General features: G+C 40.3%; 1 protein-coding gene across 2 annotated transcripts in view; it reads left to right on the top strand.

Moving 5' to 3' along the window:
* The window catches only part of CDKAL1 (CDK5 regulatory subunit associated protein 1 like 1), a 2,132,645-nt gene that overhangs the window by 13,264 nt on the left and 2,099,756 nt on the right, over positions 1 to 19,625 (top strand). For both annotated transcript variants that reach the window (XM_029590755.1, XM_029590756.1), the window contains exons 2-3: positions 7,435 to 7,464; positions 8,098 to 8,280. In XM_029590755.1, coding sequence (XP_029446615.1) covers positions 8,108 to 8,280 — 173 coding nt within the window. In that variant the 5' untranslated portion in view covers positions 7,435 to 7,464; positions 8,098 to 8,107. The remainder of the gene's footprint in view (positions 1 to 7,434; positions 7,465 to 8,097; positions 8,281 to 19,625) is intronic.

A 19,625-nucleotide genomic window follows, 5' to 3' on the forward strand; every position in this document is an offset into this window, starting at 1 on the left:
TTTCCAACCTCAAGCTAAGGTTCCGCAGTGTTTATCCCATTCCCTTTTGAATTCATTTACTGTTCTCGTCTTCTCCTCCTCTTCCTGCAGGGCATTCACCACCCTCTCTGTGAATAAATATTTCATGATGTTGCTTCTGAATTATCTGCCCTGGATTTCTATATCGTGACCCCTAATTCTACAGTTTTGTGGGTTTTTTTTTCCCAACAGAAAAGATTTGTTTGTGTATCATTAATGTCTTTCAGGTATCTGAAGGTTTGTATCGTATCTCCTCTGTACCTATTCTCCTTCAAGGTGTACGCATTTAGATCCTTCAGCCTTGTCTCTCATAAGTCTTCTGAAACACACCCCACATCATTTTGGTTGCCTACCTCTACACCGTTTCCATCCTGTCTCTATCCTTTTTGCAATATGGTCTCCAGAACTAAATACAGTATACCAGGTGAGGCCTGAGCAAAGACCTGCACAAGAGCATTATCATCTGGTTATTCATCTCTCTGTGCAGTCCTTTCTGGCTTTAGCTGCTGCCTTGTGACATTACTTAACTGTCTTCAGATCACCAGACACAATCACTCCAGGCTCCCTCGCCTGTTCCATGCACATTAGTCTTTCACCCCCTATCACACAGAGCTCTTTTTTGATTTTACCACACCCTAGGTGCAAGGCGCTGCATTTCTTGGCATTGATTCCCAGCTAATGAACACTAATTAGACCTAAAGAAAAGCCAAAGCAATGTTCAAGAAGCCAAGAAAATAGAAACCGCTTGAAGTTGCTGATCATTCACCTTCAAATTATATTTATAATAAAATTATTTAAAGAGCTGGTATCAGTGTTCAAATTGCCATCATTCTAGCATGTTTATCTCCTTATTTATCAGCCCCTCTACTGCCACCTTCTCTGACACACAGTGTATCTCCCACCAGCATGTAACTACAAATGTTTTTGTATTTTTAATTATATGCAAACATCTTATTTATATATATTTTACTTCTTTGATTAGCAGAGTCTATGTTGTGTTATCGCCAATGTTTCAACTTACTAATGAAATCCAAACTGCTTTGATGGTTAAAGTGAAAACGCGCTGGTTTCCAAAACTTTCCCAACATTGCAATGTTTTGGCAAATTGTATTGCCTGCATCAGGGGTTTCTTTGTAATCTAATGGATAAAGTATATCAATCTGTGAAGGAGATCAATTTCAAATTTATTAAATATATCACTTATTGCATTCGGGAAACCTCTTCACGGTATCAAAATAGTGAGCATTATCGTGCATTAGACAGCACATGATTTGTGTCCCAGCAAACTAATTGTGGAACACATATGCCCCTTTTCAATAGAGATCCAATGGCCCACAACAGGTCATGAATGTGGACTATAAATATCAAATGGTCAAACAATTCAGTATGATGCTTAACAAAAGCAAAATTATCTACTTTCTTAGAATACTGTTCAGTCAACATTTTTATTTAAACCCTAATAGAACAATTATATTCTAAATATAAATATATCTCTGTTCTCTGTGTCAAAAAAAAAAGAAAAAAGTGAAAAATCCCCACCTCTGGCTTGAGCCAGTGCTTGCTCTAATGCTGCAAAAGTAGTCTGCTTCAGAATGGTGTGCTTCAACCCAGTGCACCACTAGGGGCGCTTCCATCTTTGAAGGTGAATGATCATCGTCAAGCAGTTCCTTTTTGTTGATTGGTCAAAAATTTGGCAACTGTGATTCAGTCCATTCTACAAGCTTTCTTAAATTGCTTTTCATTTTTTCTACACTTAGGAGTGTCCATTCTTAATGTCATGTACAGAAAGACAACTTTTCCTTCTAATCCCTTCACAATGTTGCTCACAAAAATATTAAACAGAGCTGGTGTCAATGCTGATTCTTGAGGCACTCCACTTAGCACCTTTTCTCTTTTCAGAGCAGGTTCAATTTACCAATGTATGCTGACTTCTGTCAGTCATCCAGTTTGTAATCCACTCTACCACCTTGGCGCCCACACCAAAGTTTCTTATTTTATTCATGAGCCTCCTATGGCATTTAATAAAGCATCAATCTCCTGTGTTGTGAGGGATTAGTTTCATGGAATGAAGCAGAAGATGTATGGTATCCTCATGGCTCATACTATTAGACTGGAGCTACATAGCACATGAAGTTGACACTGTTAAGCACCGCTCCTTCTGCCAAGCAGGGAGGATCTGGAGGAAGTCAGGCTGCAGTTGGGCTTGCAGGACAGAGAGGGATTGGGGGAACTAGGGAGGGATATGTGTGAGAGCTTTGGGGGGGGGGGTGGAGAGAATGGGGGAAAGAAGGAGAATCTTATATTGATGGGATAGAGACATGGGGGAATCTTTCTAAGACTGAGAGGGAGATATAGGGTCAAGGGGAAGGAATGTTGGGAGAGAAAAAGAGGAAACATGCAGATTAAGGAGAAGGAAAAAGAACCTAGGATGGAAAGTAGTAGAGAGAAAGAGGACCAGTGACTGAGGGAACAGGGGCATGGAAAACCAGGGACTGAGGGAGCAAGTATACTGGCTAGCAGGGAATATGAAGGAGAATGGAATGAGGAAGGCAAGAGAGGGGAAGGAGAGTGATTATTGTGTGGAAGGATTAGGAGAAAGGATCCATGATAGGAGAGAAGTGGGAAGGACCAGGGATGGGCTGATAGAGTATTTTCTGGATCTGATGGGTAGGGAGATCTAGGAAGATAATGATGGGGAGAGGAATGGAGGAAACATTTGAAAAAGAGGCAATGGGGAAGAATGAACAGGCAGGAAGAATCTGAAGAAAGGAGAAAAGCAGGAGAAGATAGCGGAAAGAAGGAAGAGACAGTATTAAAATATCCACATACAAGTTAAAAGATGAAAACAAAAAGAGAGAATCTAAACAGAAAAGGGGAGAGAGGACCAAAAGAACAAAAACCAAACCAGAAAATGTTGGGGGGGGAAGACCACTGAACCAGAAAGCTTAAACCAGAGACACCAACGTTAGAAACTGTTTTATTATCTGATAGGGAATATTATAACAGTTTAAAATATCTGGGGACCCAGTTCAGTCTTACCTGGAAATGTCTCACAGAATTTAAATAACAGCAATATTTTCTTGCCTGATTTTTTTTTTTTCTGATGCATGATTAATTCTCTTGTGTAAAAGATATACCTGCCGCCCTAAGACTTTTATACGCCACACAACTCCTCCTTCACCCCCCACTCACAGATGAACTGCTATCACTACTGACACTATAGTGAACAGGTGTCCCAGATTCATCCATATGAAATCTGGTAACATTACTCTAACTCCAGCACAGCTATAAATGGTGTTCGACACTTAGAAAGTTATTGTTGGCAAAACCCCCCTCAAAAAAACAGAGAAGCCCATTAGAATCTGAGGGAGAAGGCAGCACAGTAATTGTTTGCCCAGGGCAGCAGAACAGGTAGCACCTGCCTTGGGAGCAGATTGCACGCTGGCTCAGTCCCTAGCTTGCATGTCTTCAGAGCATGATGCTGCTGCTGGCCTGCCTCAGACTGGCCCAAGCAATATTGAAGAATTTGATGTTGATTTTCATATATACGCAAATATTCAATTATTGGCTCATGTGGGAGAAACTCAGTCCCAGGCTATTATCAGTATTATTTATTTGGACATGATTCATTGTTGGCGCTCTTTCAAAGAAATGAAATCCTGAGAGAACATCAGTATTAGGGATTTCTAGGAGGCATGTGCCATTAAATATTCTTCAGAAGTTGCAGGTATTAAGTTATCAGCAACAGTTCTAAATCCAGGAGTTCTGCTTGATTCTTCTCTGTCTATGGAACTGCAAATTTCTCAGTCAGTACTTTTGTGTGTTTTGTCAACTGTGCTCAATCCACAAATTGTACTACTTCTGAGGGAGATAAGTTTTGGCTATATTATTTCATGTACTGATAACATGAAGAATTGATTATTGTAATTTGCATTTCAGTGCTTGCAATAAAACATTTACAGCTACTACAAAACAATAGGAATCAGATGATCAAGAGAAGCCCTTTATTTCAATGCCCGACTCTGGCCGAGTTTCGCTCATAGAGCTGCCTCAGGGGCAACTAGAAACAAATAAATATGTAAATAAACACAAATAATTAAAACCAATAAAAACATAACATACATGTATAGGTGTACATACTTAAATCATAAAATCAAACACATGTATGGGTGTTCAAACTAGAATTAAATAATGTATATGTAGACAACACAATTAAATAGATAAAAATCATAAGATACATGTATAAATGTGCAAACTCAGAACATAAAATAATAAAATACATGTATAGCTATGCAAACTTGTAGATTACAAATAAATGATACTTTAAAATGTATTTGAACATCAAAATGGTGCAGACAGAAAAAATGAAACTGGAGTGGCTGACTTTTTCGTAATTATAATTAGTAATCAGAAACTATGGGGGAGTCAATATTATTAGTGATAAAAATATTAATATTACTTATTTCAGTGATGCTTACTTCAATTAGCAGGACTTAAAATGTGCCTGCTGGGCTGCTGTCGCAATGTCACAAGGTCACAATATCACGCACGAACATACATTAATTCCTAAATGAAAATCAACAATAAATAAAACACAAACTCAAATAAAACTACGGAGAATCAAAGAAATTAAATATGTAAAGCTACAAATCCACTATTGCATTTACCTGTTTAGCACTATGTTACTCAAAAGCAAATGCATATTTAGTTGATAACACAAATAACTTTTGGTTAAATAATATTTGGAATATATCACTAAAAGTGAGATGATATACTTGTGAAAAGTCTGTTATAAATCTCAAAGTAACCATAAATTGCCTGTCTAATAACTCTCTGTGGTATATATGTATACAGCTAGTAAAAACTCATTTTTCGCAGACTAAAGAGAGGCTATTATATTGCTATTACTTAAAAACACTTTATTTTAATACAACCTCTGCCATTTATCCAACCTAAGTTAATACCTCCGTTACATACGTGGATCGCAGTGATAACTAAAAAAATAGCGATTCTCGCTATAATAACTTGAGTTGACGGCATCCTTCGATAATAGTAGCAGAATGAACGTCGATGCATCTCGCAGGTTTGAGATCTCCTTTTAGCGCGATTTTTTGAGTTATCACTGCGATCCACGTATGTAACGGAGGTATTAACATAGTGACATTGCGACAGCAGCCCAGCAGGCACATTTTAAGTCCTGCTAATTGAAGTAAGCATCACTGAAATAAGTAATATTAATATTTTTATCACTAATAATATTGACTCCCCCATAGTTTCTGATTACTAATTATAATTACGAAAAAGTCAGCCACTCCAGTTTCATTTTTTCTGTCTGCACCATTTTGATGTTCAAATACATTTTAAAGTATCATTTATTTGTAATCTACAAGTTTGCATAGCTATACATGTATTTTATTATTTTATGTTCAACACCCATACATGTGTTTGATTTTATGATTTAAGTATGTACACCTATACATGTATGTTATGTTTTTATTGGTTTTAATTATTTAATTGTGTTTATTTACATATTTATTTGTTTCTAGTTGCCCCTTAGGCAGCTCTATGAGCGAAACTCTGCCAGAGTCGGGCATTGAAATAAAGGGCTTCTTTTGATCATCCGATTCCTATTGTTTTTACTGTAACACAGCCAACTGGATCGGCTTCCGCTTTGCTTTTTGGGTCCAGCTACTACAAAACACAGCTGAAGAGCTGTTAGTAGGTGCAAGGAAATAAAACTGTCTAACTCCAACTTTATAAGAGCTATTCTGGCTTGAAAGTCTCAGCATGTTCTATTTTTAAGATTCTCTGATTTTTAAGCCTGTAGCTGGGAAAGCCATGCCACATAGTTAATTCTTTATATTATGTATGAATCCAGTTAATCTTTAAGCTCTTCTCAACAGTGCTTCTTGTCAATTCTTTTAATTTTGGAAGTGTAACTTCAGTTAATCAGCATTTGCGGTTATGCCCCAAAAATCTGGAATTTTGTTCCACTGGAAGTTTGCGAAGAACAAACTATTTGCAGTTCAGAAAGGAAGTTAAATCCTGGTTATTTCAAACTACAGTTAGCTTAAGATGAATATTGTAGGCATCAAGATCTTTGTTTTAGCTTATGCAGCAATTTTGTATGTATTTCAGTGTCTTATTGTATTTAATATTTGTTTAATTTTATTAGTTTAAACTTTGTGTTACTGAATTAGTGATTGTATTGTAACCCACCCTGGTACTCTTGATGAAAGGTGGTAAATCAAATCGGTCAAGAAGTCCCCTGAGCAGGCAGTGTTTATCGCCCCACTTTTCACATTAGGCATGTTCTATTGAGGTTCATCCGTTTTAACTGTCACTCCCACCCCCTTTGTCAAAGGTCTCAGCAGAGAGCATTCAGGGCAGCCTCTGGATGTGTGGTGTGGGGGACAGGATCCACCTGTAAGGCCCAGGGGATCACTTTAAAAAATAAATTGGTTCACTCTGTGTTGTGTTCCAAAAGCAAAAAGGTTTACGTAAGCCAAGGGTAAAAGTCCAGCATGTACAATAATAAAAACGGTTCAAAGTATAAGAAGCAGTTCCAGAAGATAGCTGATCAAACTACTTGAGCATCAAAAGTACTGGAAAAGATTTCCCTAGCTTCCCACCATATCCTAACTTCTTAGGCTCCAGTGGAATTGGTAAGAAATCCTCCTTGCCTATCATTCAGAATTACTTCCAGGTGCAAGTCATCAGGAACAAATCTCTCCCTAATGTCTGGGTCAGAAAATCTCCTGCATGACTCTTCACTACAGAAAAGAACACCCCTCTCCTGTGGATCCACTGAGCCATATATATACGTCCTCACCTTTTTTGCTCCTAAGTGACACTCCTTTGGAACCTCCTGTAGCTGGGAAATTCTAACCTCCTCTATATAACCAATAATCGGAAGCTCTACTTAAAAACAGGCCTGGATTCAGGCGTAGGAAATATAGGCAACTATCTGTGGCACCAAGTTTTGAAGGCGCCAAATATTCAGGTTAAACAGGAGCCTACTTCTGTTTTCATTATGTCCATGTGATGCTGGCACTGCTGTGGCACTCTGCCTACAGGTGCCAAAATCTGATATCTAGCCCTGCTTTATAAAAGCTCTGGTTGAGAGAATATCAGCACAATAGTTGGGTAAATAAGGTACCTTTTTAAAGGCTAGCAAATGTTTAAGTTGCAGGCTGTTATATACTAACTTATAATGAATAATTATGCCACTTTATCCCTGGGGGAGGCTAAGTTTATAATTTAGAAACTGTACTAATATAGTATGAATAATTTGAAATCTTGTCGTTTGAGCTTATCATGGAGTTCAGATACTAATATGAATTGTGGCATAGTAGATCTGTAAATGAAAAGGCAATAGTTATTTCATAGTCACGTACTGAAGTTTCATTGTTTCAGGTATCTCCAGACAAGATCTAAAGAAATACGGTAAGTTAAAATGTATGGGAAAGCTTTCTGTTCAGGGCTATTTATTGTCCTTTACCTCATTAACCCTGGGACTTGTTTGACCCTCTAATATAATTATCGTTCTGTGCACTTCTGTCATTTATTTACTGCTTATTTAGCTCACACCTTTTCAGTGAGAGCTCAAAGCATGTTACATTTAGTTATAGTATTTTTCATGTCCCCAGAGGGTTGACAGTTTGATAGCTGGAGAGTATTCTGTGGAATTTTCAAGCACTTCCAGCAGATTAAGGGTTATGTCCCTAATGTTTTGAGCTGGATTTCAGTGTGGTGGTGGTGAAGAGATGAAAAAGGTCCCAAGAGTTGAGAGATGGTGCTAACACTGTTCTGCTAACAGTCGACCACTTGATACAGAAAGCTCCCCAGGGCTCCATATTCCTGCCCCTCTCATTTTAGCTCAGTGCCTCCTGCTTGCTCCTGGATTCATGTGCTGGAGAGATTTGAATGTTGTCGGTTGGTAATTTACAGCATTGATTTCCTTGATAACTAAACCTCTGCCTGTTTTGTCATGAGCAGTGGTTGAAGCATGCTACATTTCCTTCTCTGAATAATGGGTTTATGAGCATCATTTATTATCAGTTATTTTGTGTTTGGTAGGTAGTAGAAGATGCCAGCCATTTGCGACTCCTTGTTGGAAGACATTGAGGATATTGTCTCGGCACAAGATCCGAAGCCACATGATCGTCAGTTTTCAAGGAAAAGCATTGTCCCAAGAGTGCGGAAGGGGAATAAGCCCAAAAATGTGCAAGTGGAGGAGGAAGAGGAACCTCCAAGTGACAGGTATTATCTGCTTTCACAGTGATGTTAATGAGGGAGTCTCTGTGATTTGAAGCAATGCACTATTTGTAAATACACATACAGAGTTGCCATGACAATGTTTTCTCTTGTCATTCTTACTAAACATCACTGACTCTGCTGGTGTGGGGAAGGTTTCACTAGTGATCACATTCACATACACATATAGAAACATAGAAATGACGGCAGAAGAAGACCAACCGGTCCATCCAGTCTGCCCAGCAAGCCTTACACTTATTTTTCTCATACTTAACTGTTTCTCTTGACTCTTAGTAACCTTATGTTCTAATTCCCTTTTCACCCCCACTATTAATGTAGAGAGCAGTGATGGAGCTGCTTCCAAGTGAAATATTAAGTTTGATTAGTTGGGTAAGCGGCAGCATAGCTCTCTGCCATGAAGCAGAGGGCAATGCTGGAAATGTGTGAAGTATCAGTTTTTCTTTTCCCCTGTCATTGAAGCAGGGAGCTATGCTGGATATGCATTGAAAGTGAAGTATGCCTTGAAAGTCACATTAACTATCATCAAATATTGAAAAGCCTAATAATTGGTAATATCTATAGCCCATGAACCCATCCCTGTTTTTTTCTTTTTTTTTTTTTTAATTGGGAGATGGATGCCCTTCATCCTTCTACTCTGTGAAGGTGGACACCTACCACTGGCCACTGGCATCCCGCTCCGTGAATGCCTCTGTGGCTACTGCCGCTCCATGCAGTGTTTTACTACCTGCTCTTTATATGCGTCCTCTAGAACTGATGGATCCCATCCCTGTTTTTTTTTTTCTTATTTATTTAATTGGGAGATGACAGCCCTCCATCCTTCCGCTCCGTGAAGGTGGACACCTACCACTGGCCACTGGCATCCCGCTCCGTGAATGCCTCTGTGGCTACTGCCGCTCCGTGCAGTATTTTACTACCTGCTCTTTATATGGACACCTACCACTGGCATCCCGCTCCGTGAATGCCTCTGTGGCTACTGCCGCTCCGTGCAGTATTTTACTACCTGCTCTTTATATGTGTCCTCTAGACCTGATGGATCCCATCCCTGTTTTGTTTTTTTTTTTTTTTTTTTTTTTATTTAATTGGGAGATGACAGCCCTACATCCTTCCGCTCCATGAAGGTGGACACCTACCACTGGCCACTGGCATCCCGCTCCGTGAATGCCTCTGTGCTCCATTAATATCTGTGTTCTCTGTGAAGTAGAACTGCTCAGTTTATACCTTTCTCTAGGTCTGTTATTATATAATAATTTTAATTGGTTCCTTGCAAACTGTTTGTTTTTTAAGATCCAGTATAACTGCATTTCTATTTTGTATAGCTGTTCTTTAATAATCTGCTTAATATTGGCACAGAAGTGCTGAGGGATCTTTAATAGCTTAAGGACGAATAAAGTTCCAGAAAGTGTCCTGCTCTACTTAGCTTGTCCCAGGTTCAACTGTTTGTTTCCCTCCCACCCTACCCCTCTACCCACCCACCCCTGGCCTTAGATTCTAATATAGACTGACTAAATTAGCATTAGCAACAAGATAAATTAGTAAATTGTTACCATCTATGAATCACCAATCCAAAACTTTACCAATATGAGAACTATCCGTTGCAACTGTTGTGGAGCCTTTATTCTGAGGGAAAGTATCTGGAAACTTAGAACTTGCCCAATCTGTGCACAACTCTCTTCTATGAAAAAGGAGCTGACTGAGCTTAAAGCTCAATTAGCTTTAATTACAAGAAATACACCCACATTGCATTACTCAGAAAATAATTCCCCAATACCAAAGAATAACCAGGAGTCAAGAAAAAGAAATACAGTAGGCTCAGGTAGGATTGCACATGTGTCCCATAGTCACCCATTCGTGACAGATTTGCAGCCAACAAGTATACCCCCCCACTCAAGCAGGTCATTAAGTAAATCATTAAAAACCAGGATTACAGTGGGCTCTGGTAGAATTGGACCAGTTACTAGGAGACACACACAGTATCAAATGCAAGAAGAACAAAAAGCCTTCCCTATATTAATAACTGAAGTCCTAGAGAAAAACATTGAAGTGTTACCAGAAAAGAGAGAAAACCAATGCATGCAGAATTTCAAGATACATAACCAAAAGAAAAAGCAAATTGAGATGGATAACTCTGGCATCAGTGGCACAACTGCAAAAGGAAAGAGTGAAGTGAATAACAAATCTCAACTAAAGTCTCATAAGGAGTACAGGAAAAGCAATAATCTTAAAGAGAGTACCTGGAAAGCTATGACCACAAATGCTCATAGTTTGGGAAATAAAATACCAGATCTGCAGGCCCTAATGACAGAGGCAGAAGTGGACATTGTTGCTATCACAGAGACATGGTTCACAGAATCTCATGATTGGGATACGGCAATACCAGGCTATAACTTGTTAAGGAAGGACAGAGTGGATAGAAAAGGGGGAGGTGTGGCTCTTTGTCAGAAACAATATCCAAGCATCTGAGCTGCAAGGAAGTTGGGGCAAGGAAGAAGCACTATGGGTCGACCTAAAAAAAAGATGACGGAGCATCCATTTATATTGGAGTGGTTTACAGGCCCCCGAACCAAAAGGAAGAGCTGGACAGAGACCTGGTTGAAGACATCCATAAGATAGGTAAGAAGGGAGAAGTGGTGATCGTTGGTGACTTTAATATACCAGATGTAGACTGGAAAATGCCATCTGCAGAATCTAAAAATAGTAGAGCAATAGTGGATGCTATGCAAGTAACTTTGTTCAAACAAATGGTATTAGAACCCACGAGAGAAGGAGCTATACTCGACTTAGTGCTCACTAATGGAGATAATGTCTCTGATGTCCAGGTGGGCGCCCACCTCAGCACCAGTGATCATCAAACGGTATGGTTTAATATCACTAAAAGAATATGGAAAAGAAGTATAAAGACCAGAGTTTTACAGTTCAAAAACACGGACTTTGACGAAATGGGGAAGTACCTAGAGGAAGAACTAAATGGATGGGAGAATGAGAGAGATGTGGATCAGCAGTGGATCAATCTAAAAGGAGCAATCACCAAGGCAACTGCTCTATATGTTAGAAATGTAAAGGAAAGCAAAAGAAAAATGAAACCTATCTGGTTCTCAAACGAGGTGGCTGACAAAATTAAAGCTAAAAGAACAGCATTCAAGAAATATAGAAGATCCCAAAGGGAGGAGCACAAAGAAGAATATTTGATTCAACTGAGGGAGAAGAAGAAATTAATCAAGTTGGCAAAAAGTCAAGCGGAAGAGAGGATTGCCAAGGAGATAAAAAATGGTGACAAAACATTTTTCAGATACATCAGCGAAAAGAGAAAAGTCCATATATATATATATATAAGGTAGTCCATATATATATATAGTTACATATATGAGAGACAAAATGAACACACATGAAAATAAGTTTCACAACAGGCAGGATTCTGTACAAATTTGATTCACTCATGCGTTACCCAGACTAATTTCTGGCAAAAACAAACCTGCAGTCAGTCTCAAGCATACATTCACATAAATTCACATTGAACACACTTTTTCAATAGACGACTATAAACAGATCATTCACACACACACCCGCTGATATGCAGCTGCACACACTAAGCGCACTCACACTTAAAAGCACTTATCATGCATTTTCGGTTTGCATGTCCAGAATTGATATCACCAGTATAGTTTGAAATCTTGCATAACACTCTGCCGAGGCTTAATCAGATACAACCCCTGTTACCTGTCTCGGAGGAATATCTTCCCAGGTCAATATTTATTTATTTTCTTTTTATATACTGCTTTTCCGCAAGTGTTCATGGCAGTTTAGATTTTAACATACATAATTAAAAGCTAAACAAAAATGTACATAAAAATACAATCAATACAATACAATGTAACTTAAGATACATTGATTATGTGACTTTATTGATATGTAAGAAGGAAGATAATTTTAGAACATGTTGTTTTTTTGGGTGTTGCTTGTCATTGAGGATGTTGCTCTTTTTTGTAGTTTGGTTTTCCCATAAAAATACAGTTACAGGTATAAGTACTAAATTACAATAAAAGCATTTCTATATATGACATAATCTGTGCCCCAAAATTTGTACATTTCCTATTGTGTAGCCAGATGGACTCTGGATGGGGCGGGAAACTGCCTGCGGTCTGGTTAGCACCACCCTCGCAAAGGCTGCGTCCTCTTGGACCTAAACATCCAGGCGATAGAACCTGGAGAAGGTGTGCAAGGAAGACCATGTCGCCACTCGGCAGATGTCGACGGGAGACAGCTTAGTTTCTGCACAATATACTGCCTGGGCACTTGTGGAATGAGCTTTTAACCTGAAAGTGTAATGGCTTCCCTGCCTCTTCATAAGCTCCCGTGATCACTTCCTTGATCCAGTGAGCTATGGTAACTCACAAAACTGCTTCACCTTGTTTCCTTCCACTGTGAAGAACAAACAAGCGATCTGTCTTGCGCACCGGTTCTGAGATTTCCGGATACCATACTAAAAGCCTACTGACGTTTAAGCACATAGGAGGCGGTAGTCTTCCGTGTCCTTGTGTCTATCTAGGGACGGTAAGGAAATGGATTGATTCAAGTGAAACTCTGAGATTACCTTAGGCAAGAAGGAAGGAACAGTGCAAAGCTGTAATGTTCCTGAAGTCAACCGGAGGAATGGCTCCTGACACGACAATGCCTGTAGTTCAGAGATGTGGTGAGTTGAGCATATCCTCACCAAGAATACAGTCTTCAGCATTAACAGGCATAGGACCCGGCTGCGCAGCGGCCGAAAGGAAGGCCCTGCTAAAAAGTCCAACACTAGATTGAGATTCCATAGGGGGACCGGCCACTTTAAGGGTGGTCGGAAGCATTTAGCCCCTTTTAGGAAACAGGCCAAGTCCGGATGTGTCGACAAGCGGGCTCTGTTCACCTTGCCTCTGAAACAGGAGAGAACTGTTACCTGGAGCTTCAAGGATTTGAAGGACAACCCTTTGTTCAGGCCATCCTGTAAAAATTCCAGAACCATGGGGATTTTCTTCATCTGAGGGGCCACACCGCATTCCTCGCACCAAGACTAAAATATTCTCCAGATCCACACGTATGCTAAGGACGTCGAACTTCCGCACACTGAGCAAGGTGGATATTACTGCCGCCAAATATCCATGTTTCCTTAGGTGAACCCTCTCAAGGGCCAGTCCGCAAGACAAAATCGAGTTGGGTCTTTGTGAAGGATCGGACCTTGGTGGAGCAGGTCCCTGTGTGGAGGGAGGCATAGGGGGCTCTCCACCAGAAGCCTCCGCATGTCTGCATACCACGGGTGTCTAGGCCAATCCAGCGCCACTAGAAGGACCAGTCCCCTGTGATGCTCAATCTTGTGAATGACCTTGCCCAGCAGAGGTCATGGAGGGAAGGCGTACAGTAAGTCTTCCTCTAGCCAGGTCTGAACAAAGGCGTCGATCCCTTGGGAACTCTGATCTCTTCTGCGAATGAAGAATCGGGAGACCTTCGCATTGTGAGATGTGACCAGTAGGTCAATGGATGGGAGGCCCCAGCGATCAACCAGGAGCTGAAAGGCCTTGGCTGACAACGCCCATTCTCCTGGATCCAGACTTTCCTTGCTAGGAGAGTCTGCATTGACGTCTTTTCCCCCTATTTGAGAGGCTGAGATCCCCTGTAGATTCAACTCTGCCCATTCCATAAGGAGATCTATCTCCAGGGACACTTGCTGGCTTTTGGTTCCTCTCTAGCAGTTGATGTAGGCTACCGTTGTTGTGTTATCCGACATTACGCGGACTGCCTGACCCTGGAGTATGTGGCTGAACTGTACACTCGCTAATCTGACTGCCCGGGCTACCAGGCAGTTTATGTTCCAGCACGCCTCTTCTTTGGTCCAAAGCCCCTGGGTTGTCATTTCTGACAGTGAGCTCCCCACCCTTGGTGGCTTGTGTCTGTTGTGAGGACTAGTCAATTCAGAGGGTACACGCTTACACCCTTGCTCAGGTGAACTTCCTGTAGCCACCACTGGAGCCAAGAACATACTTCAATTGGTAGGTGGAAGTGAATACAGTAGTCTTGAGACACCGGGTTCCAACGTGACAGGGAGCGTTGGAGCCAGGCGCATGTGAGCCTGCGCCCATGGCACTACCTCCAGGGTTGACACCATCAGACCTAGAACCTGAAGGTAGCTCCACACCCTGGGGCGCATTGTGTTCGTCAACCAATGTACTTGGCACATCAGCTTCCTTATCCTCAAGGGAAGGAGGAAGACCTTGTTCCACTTGGTGAGGAACCGGACTCTCAGATACTCTGACTGGGAGGGCTTGAGGCTGCTCTTGTCAATGTTGACAACCAACCAAGCTCCTGAAGCAGGGACATCACCTGGAGGCTCTGTTCCAATGACTTCGCCCGGATCAGCCAGTCATTCAAGTAAGGGTGTACCAGGATCCCTTCTTTCCTCAGTGCCGCCACCCTGACCACCATAAATTTGGAAAATGTTCTGGGGGCGGTGGCCATTCCGAAGGGCAACGTCCGGAACTGATAATGGCGGCCCACTACAACCAAGCATAGTGTAGATAGATGGACTCAGCATCTCACCCATGGCTGCCCATGAACGGTGCTAAGGAATTGCCGATGAGGTGAATCTAGATTCCAAGATGTTATGGGTAAGTCGTCGCCCTATCCCTAGATCAGGGCATCTATTATATTGCTGGGATTCAGTGCTTAAGTTTGGTTGAGTACAGTTACGGTCATCCATTTTTTAATCATTTTTTTATCAAGTTGTAATCAAATTTTAATCAAATTTTTCAATAGTATGTCCACAAGGGCTTTTGAAGAGAATACTGAATGGCTGAGTCACTGCAGGGGTATATCTAAAGTGATGTCAGCTTTGAAACGTGATTCAGTCTCTATCTGCTAGCAGGGGAGCATATAACCCATTGGTCCTGAGTCCATATGTCTACACTAAGGAAAATGAAATTATCAGGTAAGTAATTTCTCCATTATATAATATCAAACAATCATAATGATGGAGAACTAGCATTCCGGGAGATGGTCTGTATACGTACAAATAATGTGATTATATTATATCAATTTCAAATGCCTTCTACATCTAGAGGTAACTGTAACAGACTGCACCAAGCATATGGAACAATGGAACCCCTGAACTCTAGATTCTCTTGAGGTTAACTCTACTGTGCATAAGCCAAATAAGACAAACACTAAACAAAACCTAACCCAAATAAAACAAATTTCTCTCATCTGCTAGAATGCTGTAGTAAACGCCCAAATCTGAGTAGGGTCTCCTATGTAGGGAAAAGTGATAGAAGAAGTATTGAGCCTTGACTCATCACTGAGGACTGCTATGCAGCCATTCCCCTCTCAATCCATGGCCCATCTGGGTTGCCAAAAATTGTTGTGGCTCTAAATAAACACTTAACATTGCTAGCTAAAAGATAAAGATATTTAAGACATGGGACATATTTAAAACATGGCTTTTTAAACAGGCATTTTACAAGGAGACGGGAGAATAGAAATTATTCAGGAATAAGCAGATAAACACTGACACACAGTACTTATGACAATACAGTGAGTAGTCTATGAACCCCCACATCACAACTAGCATATTGATAACACTATGTATAATAAATTTACCCGTAAAAGTACTTTCAGTACACTTGGTCATGACCCACTTCTCTAAAAATATTTTGTCTAATGATATATTGTAACCGAACCTTTGACGGCACCTGTTAGAATGTACTAATGTACACTTTTACTTACATTAAATATGTGCCTACATGTAAACCGTTGCGATGGTATATAACTTAGCAACGGTATAGAAAAGATTTTAAATAAATAAATAAGATAAATGGAATATTCCAGGAGAGTGCCTTTACCAGCAAAGGCAGTTCAAGAGCAGTCTCAGAATATTATTGATACAGTTGGTTAAATATGTCAACATCTCTAATTTTAAAATCGGAACAATGAAAACCTTCCTCCAAAAAATGTGTATCTTCAATCAAAAAGCTATATTTTTATCTAGAAGGAAAAGGCATTACCATCATATTCACCAGGCTTGGTGCTGCAGTGTTTATTGCAACATCTTTTCATTGCCTGAAATCAATAATAATCATTGGTCTATGCCTCCTTCCCACCTTTTTTGTTTCCTTAGTGAAATATGAGTGAAAAAAAGACACTTATCTTAAATAGCTGTGACGAGCACTCTTCTGGATATCACCATGGATTTACCATACAGGAAAAGACCAAAACCAACGTGGTCTACACTTCCTATTTCAGGGAACAATCTATTACTTTCCCCTAGTTGAATGAAACACTGTCCAAAGGTTTTGTAGCGTTCACCTTGTTTAGCAAATAGTATCCAAAAGGCATAACATTTGCTCCTGCACCATAAGAACATAAGAAAATGCCATACTGGGTCAGACCAAGGGTCCATCAAGCCCAGCATCCTGTTTCCAACAGTGGCCAATCCAGCGTCAGCTTGTCGCCAGAGTGCGTCTCAACATGGCACTGCTGGAATTCATCTCTTCAAACATGGCGCTGTGTGTATCAAGGTAGCGACGAACGTCACTGGTAGTAAATCACTCCAAAAAGGAGTAGAGAATAAAAGGGACATATATTACCTTTGTACGGAGCCCTGGTGTGACCACACCTTGAATTTTGTGTGCAGTTTTGGTCACCCCATCTCAAGAAAGACATAGTCGAACTAGAAAAGGTGCAAAGGAAGATATCAGGGATGATAAAGGAAATGGAACATATCTCCTAATTATGAGAGGCTATGCAGACTAGGGCTCTTCAGCTTGGAAAAGAGACTGCTGAGAGGAGATATGATAGTTTATAAAATCATGAGTTGGGTGGAACAGGCAAAGGATGGTTATTTCCTCTTTCAAATTATACTAAAACAAGGGAAGACTCCATGAAGCTAACAACCAGCAGTTTAAAAATCATATTAATTACTTTTTCACTCTGAGCACTGTGGAATCTGTTGTGGAATCTTTTGCCAGAGGACTTGATCAAGATAACTAGAATAGCAGGCTGTAGAAGGGGAATGGACAAGTTCCTGGAGGAAATGTCCATAGCACATTATTATAAGAGTACAGGTAAACACGAATTGCAATGATATAAATGAGAGAGAGACTTTAAATATATCTATGGGACCTTCATACCACCCTTACGGTTTTTAGAACTTGATATTGTTCAAATTAGCAACCTGTAGGGTCTTGTATAATCTGTCCTTTTTTTTTTTTATGAACAATTTTAAACTAAACTTCCACCAAAGCATAAAATAATAATTTGACTTCCCCTTCTTTATCCTGTCATCTTGCGAAGCCCCACAGACATTACAGAATAACACATTATTAGTCAGATTAAAGAAAGCTATTACTATCCCTGGGAGTAACAGTAATTAGATCTACTATATAGGATCTGCCAGGTACTTGTGACCTGGATTGGCCACTGTTGGAGACAGGATGCTGAGCTTGATGGATATTAGTCTGACCAAACATGGCAATTCTTATGTCCTTATGAGTTAGATTATAGGTATTTATTGCATAATATAAAATATACTATTTCAATTTAATTGCTGGAGGAAGTAATTTATTTTATTCTTATTTTAAGTACTTGGAAAATACATCATGCCGTCTTAATCTCAATTTGCACTTTAAAGATCGTATCATTTAAGTAACAAGCTGGCCTTATGTGTGTCTGGAGATGTCCAAACAGCTTTTCTTTCTGCAGCAATCTTGGTAGTCCTCTCCATGGCTTTGGTCGGTATCGGGTCTCTGCATTATGGCAGCCAGCTGCCATACACAATGCCATGCCATGCCATGCCATACCTCCAGCAGTAGGCAGTAGGTTCACGATACTCTGTACTTCCAAGGATAACAAGTTAAAGATGATATCACCACAGGTCTGAGACTGTCAGGGAGGCAGGAACACAGGCAACTGGCTGGCAAAGTGCAGGTAGGAACTTTAATAAGTTTACATGCAGGGAAAACTCCAAGACTGCTTTAATTGGAAAGACGAAAAAACCTAGGCTGGAAGCACCAGCTTCAGAAGCCGTTTCTGTCTTTGCTGGCAAATTCCCATAGTTTTCAGGTGCATAACAAGCTAGGTTAACTGGGCCTCTTAATTAGAGACTAGCTTGGTCAAGTCAGTGTTTAGGTATACTGCTCAAATGAAAAATTGTTAAATTTATCTAGCAATCGCAGATGGTCTGTTAGCGCAGTTTGACCTTCACTTAAACTGCAAGAGGTATCACACTGTGCTCTTCCATTTTGTGGCTCAGCCTACATTCGGTTTGGTTCATAGTTGCATATAATTCCTTATTCAGGATGTCTGGTCCCTATAGGCAGAAGGTTCTTAAAAACAGAACAAGGCAAATATAAGTAGGTTTCTTTGGTAGCCTGCCATAGCTGTTGGATTTACATGTACTGTTTGTTCGAGCTGCCTGATGCTTTGAAATATAAGATGGCTTCCACTTTCATGGTATAGACAGCACACTGTATTAGATTTTGGGAAAAGCAATTTACTTTTATATTGCTTTGTTTCCATGGTGCTTGGGGTCCTGTTGACATGTCATGCAGTGCTTTTCAGGTGGAAAACAGTAGGCATTTGGTCACAGTGGCTCAGAATGTGATGTGTGCTGTTTGTGTTTCTGTGGTGGCACACAGATCATTCCCTTGTTTTAGGCTGCCTATTTTTAGTTGACTTGCCACCAAGGTATGGTCCATTTAGTTTTGTACCTTTTGCTTTTAGTTTTTCTTCTGACAGATGGGTATTTTGTACAGAGAAACTTAGAGCAGTTCAGACTTTTTCATGATGGAGGCTCTTTCCACGAAGGATACATGCAGGCAGAAAATCTTTAGGATTCTTTGCTTTGCTCATTTTTTTATTTTTAATTATTGAAGAGAAATTTGTCTTTGCGAGCTTTGGCATGCCTACAGTTTTATATATTTAGTAACTCTGAGCACTGCTGGTCTGACCCTCGTTGGAACCTCAGGCAGACATCACGGCAGTGCATGTAAAGCATGAATGCAGCACAATCAGCCATTCTCTGTGAGAGAGGTTTTCGTTTTTCTTAATATGGGAGTCTGATCGTAATAAAAGGTGCACACTAATTTCAGAAAGTATGAAAACATAAAAGTAATAGAGGGGAGATTCAAGATATGGACCAGGGAGCAGCACTTTCCCTTCTGAGTTCTCTGCCAATTTTTTTTTTCAACTTACCAGAGTTGTTGCTTTTGAAGGCCATTGCGATAAAGCAGAAATGGGGGGAAGTATTTCATAACCCCTAATGAACTTCAATGGGCCATGGAGCAGTATGTGATTTGGCCAGGTGCCGG

The sequence above is a fragment of the Rhinatrema bivittatum genome, chromosome 2 (assembly GCF_901001135.1).
Source record: "Rhinatrema bivittatum chromosome 2, aRhiBiv1.1, whole genome shotgun sequence".
Taxonomy (NCBI): Eukaryota; Metazoa; Chordata; class Amphibia; order Gymnophiona; family Rhinatrematidae; genus Rhinatrema; species Rhinatrema bivittatum.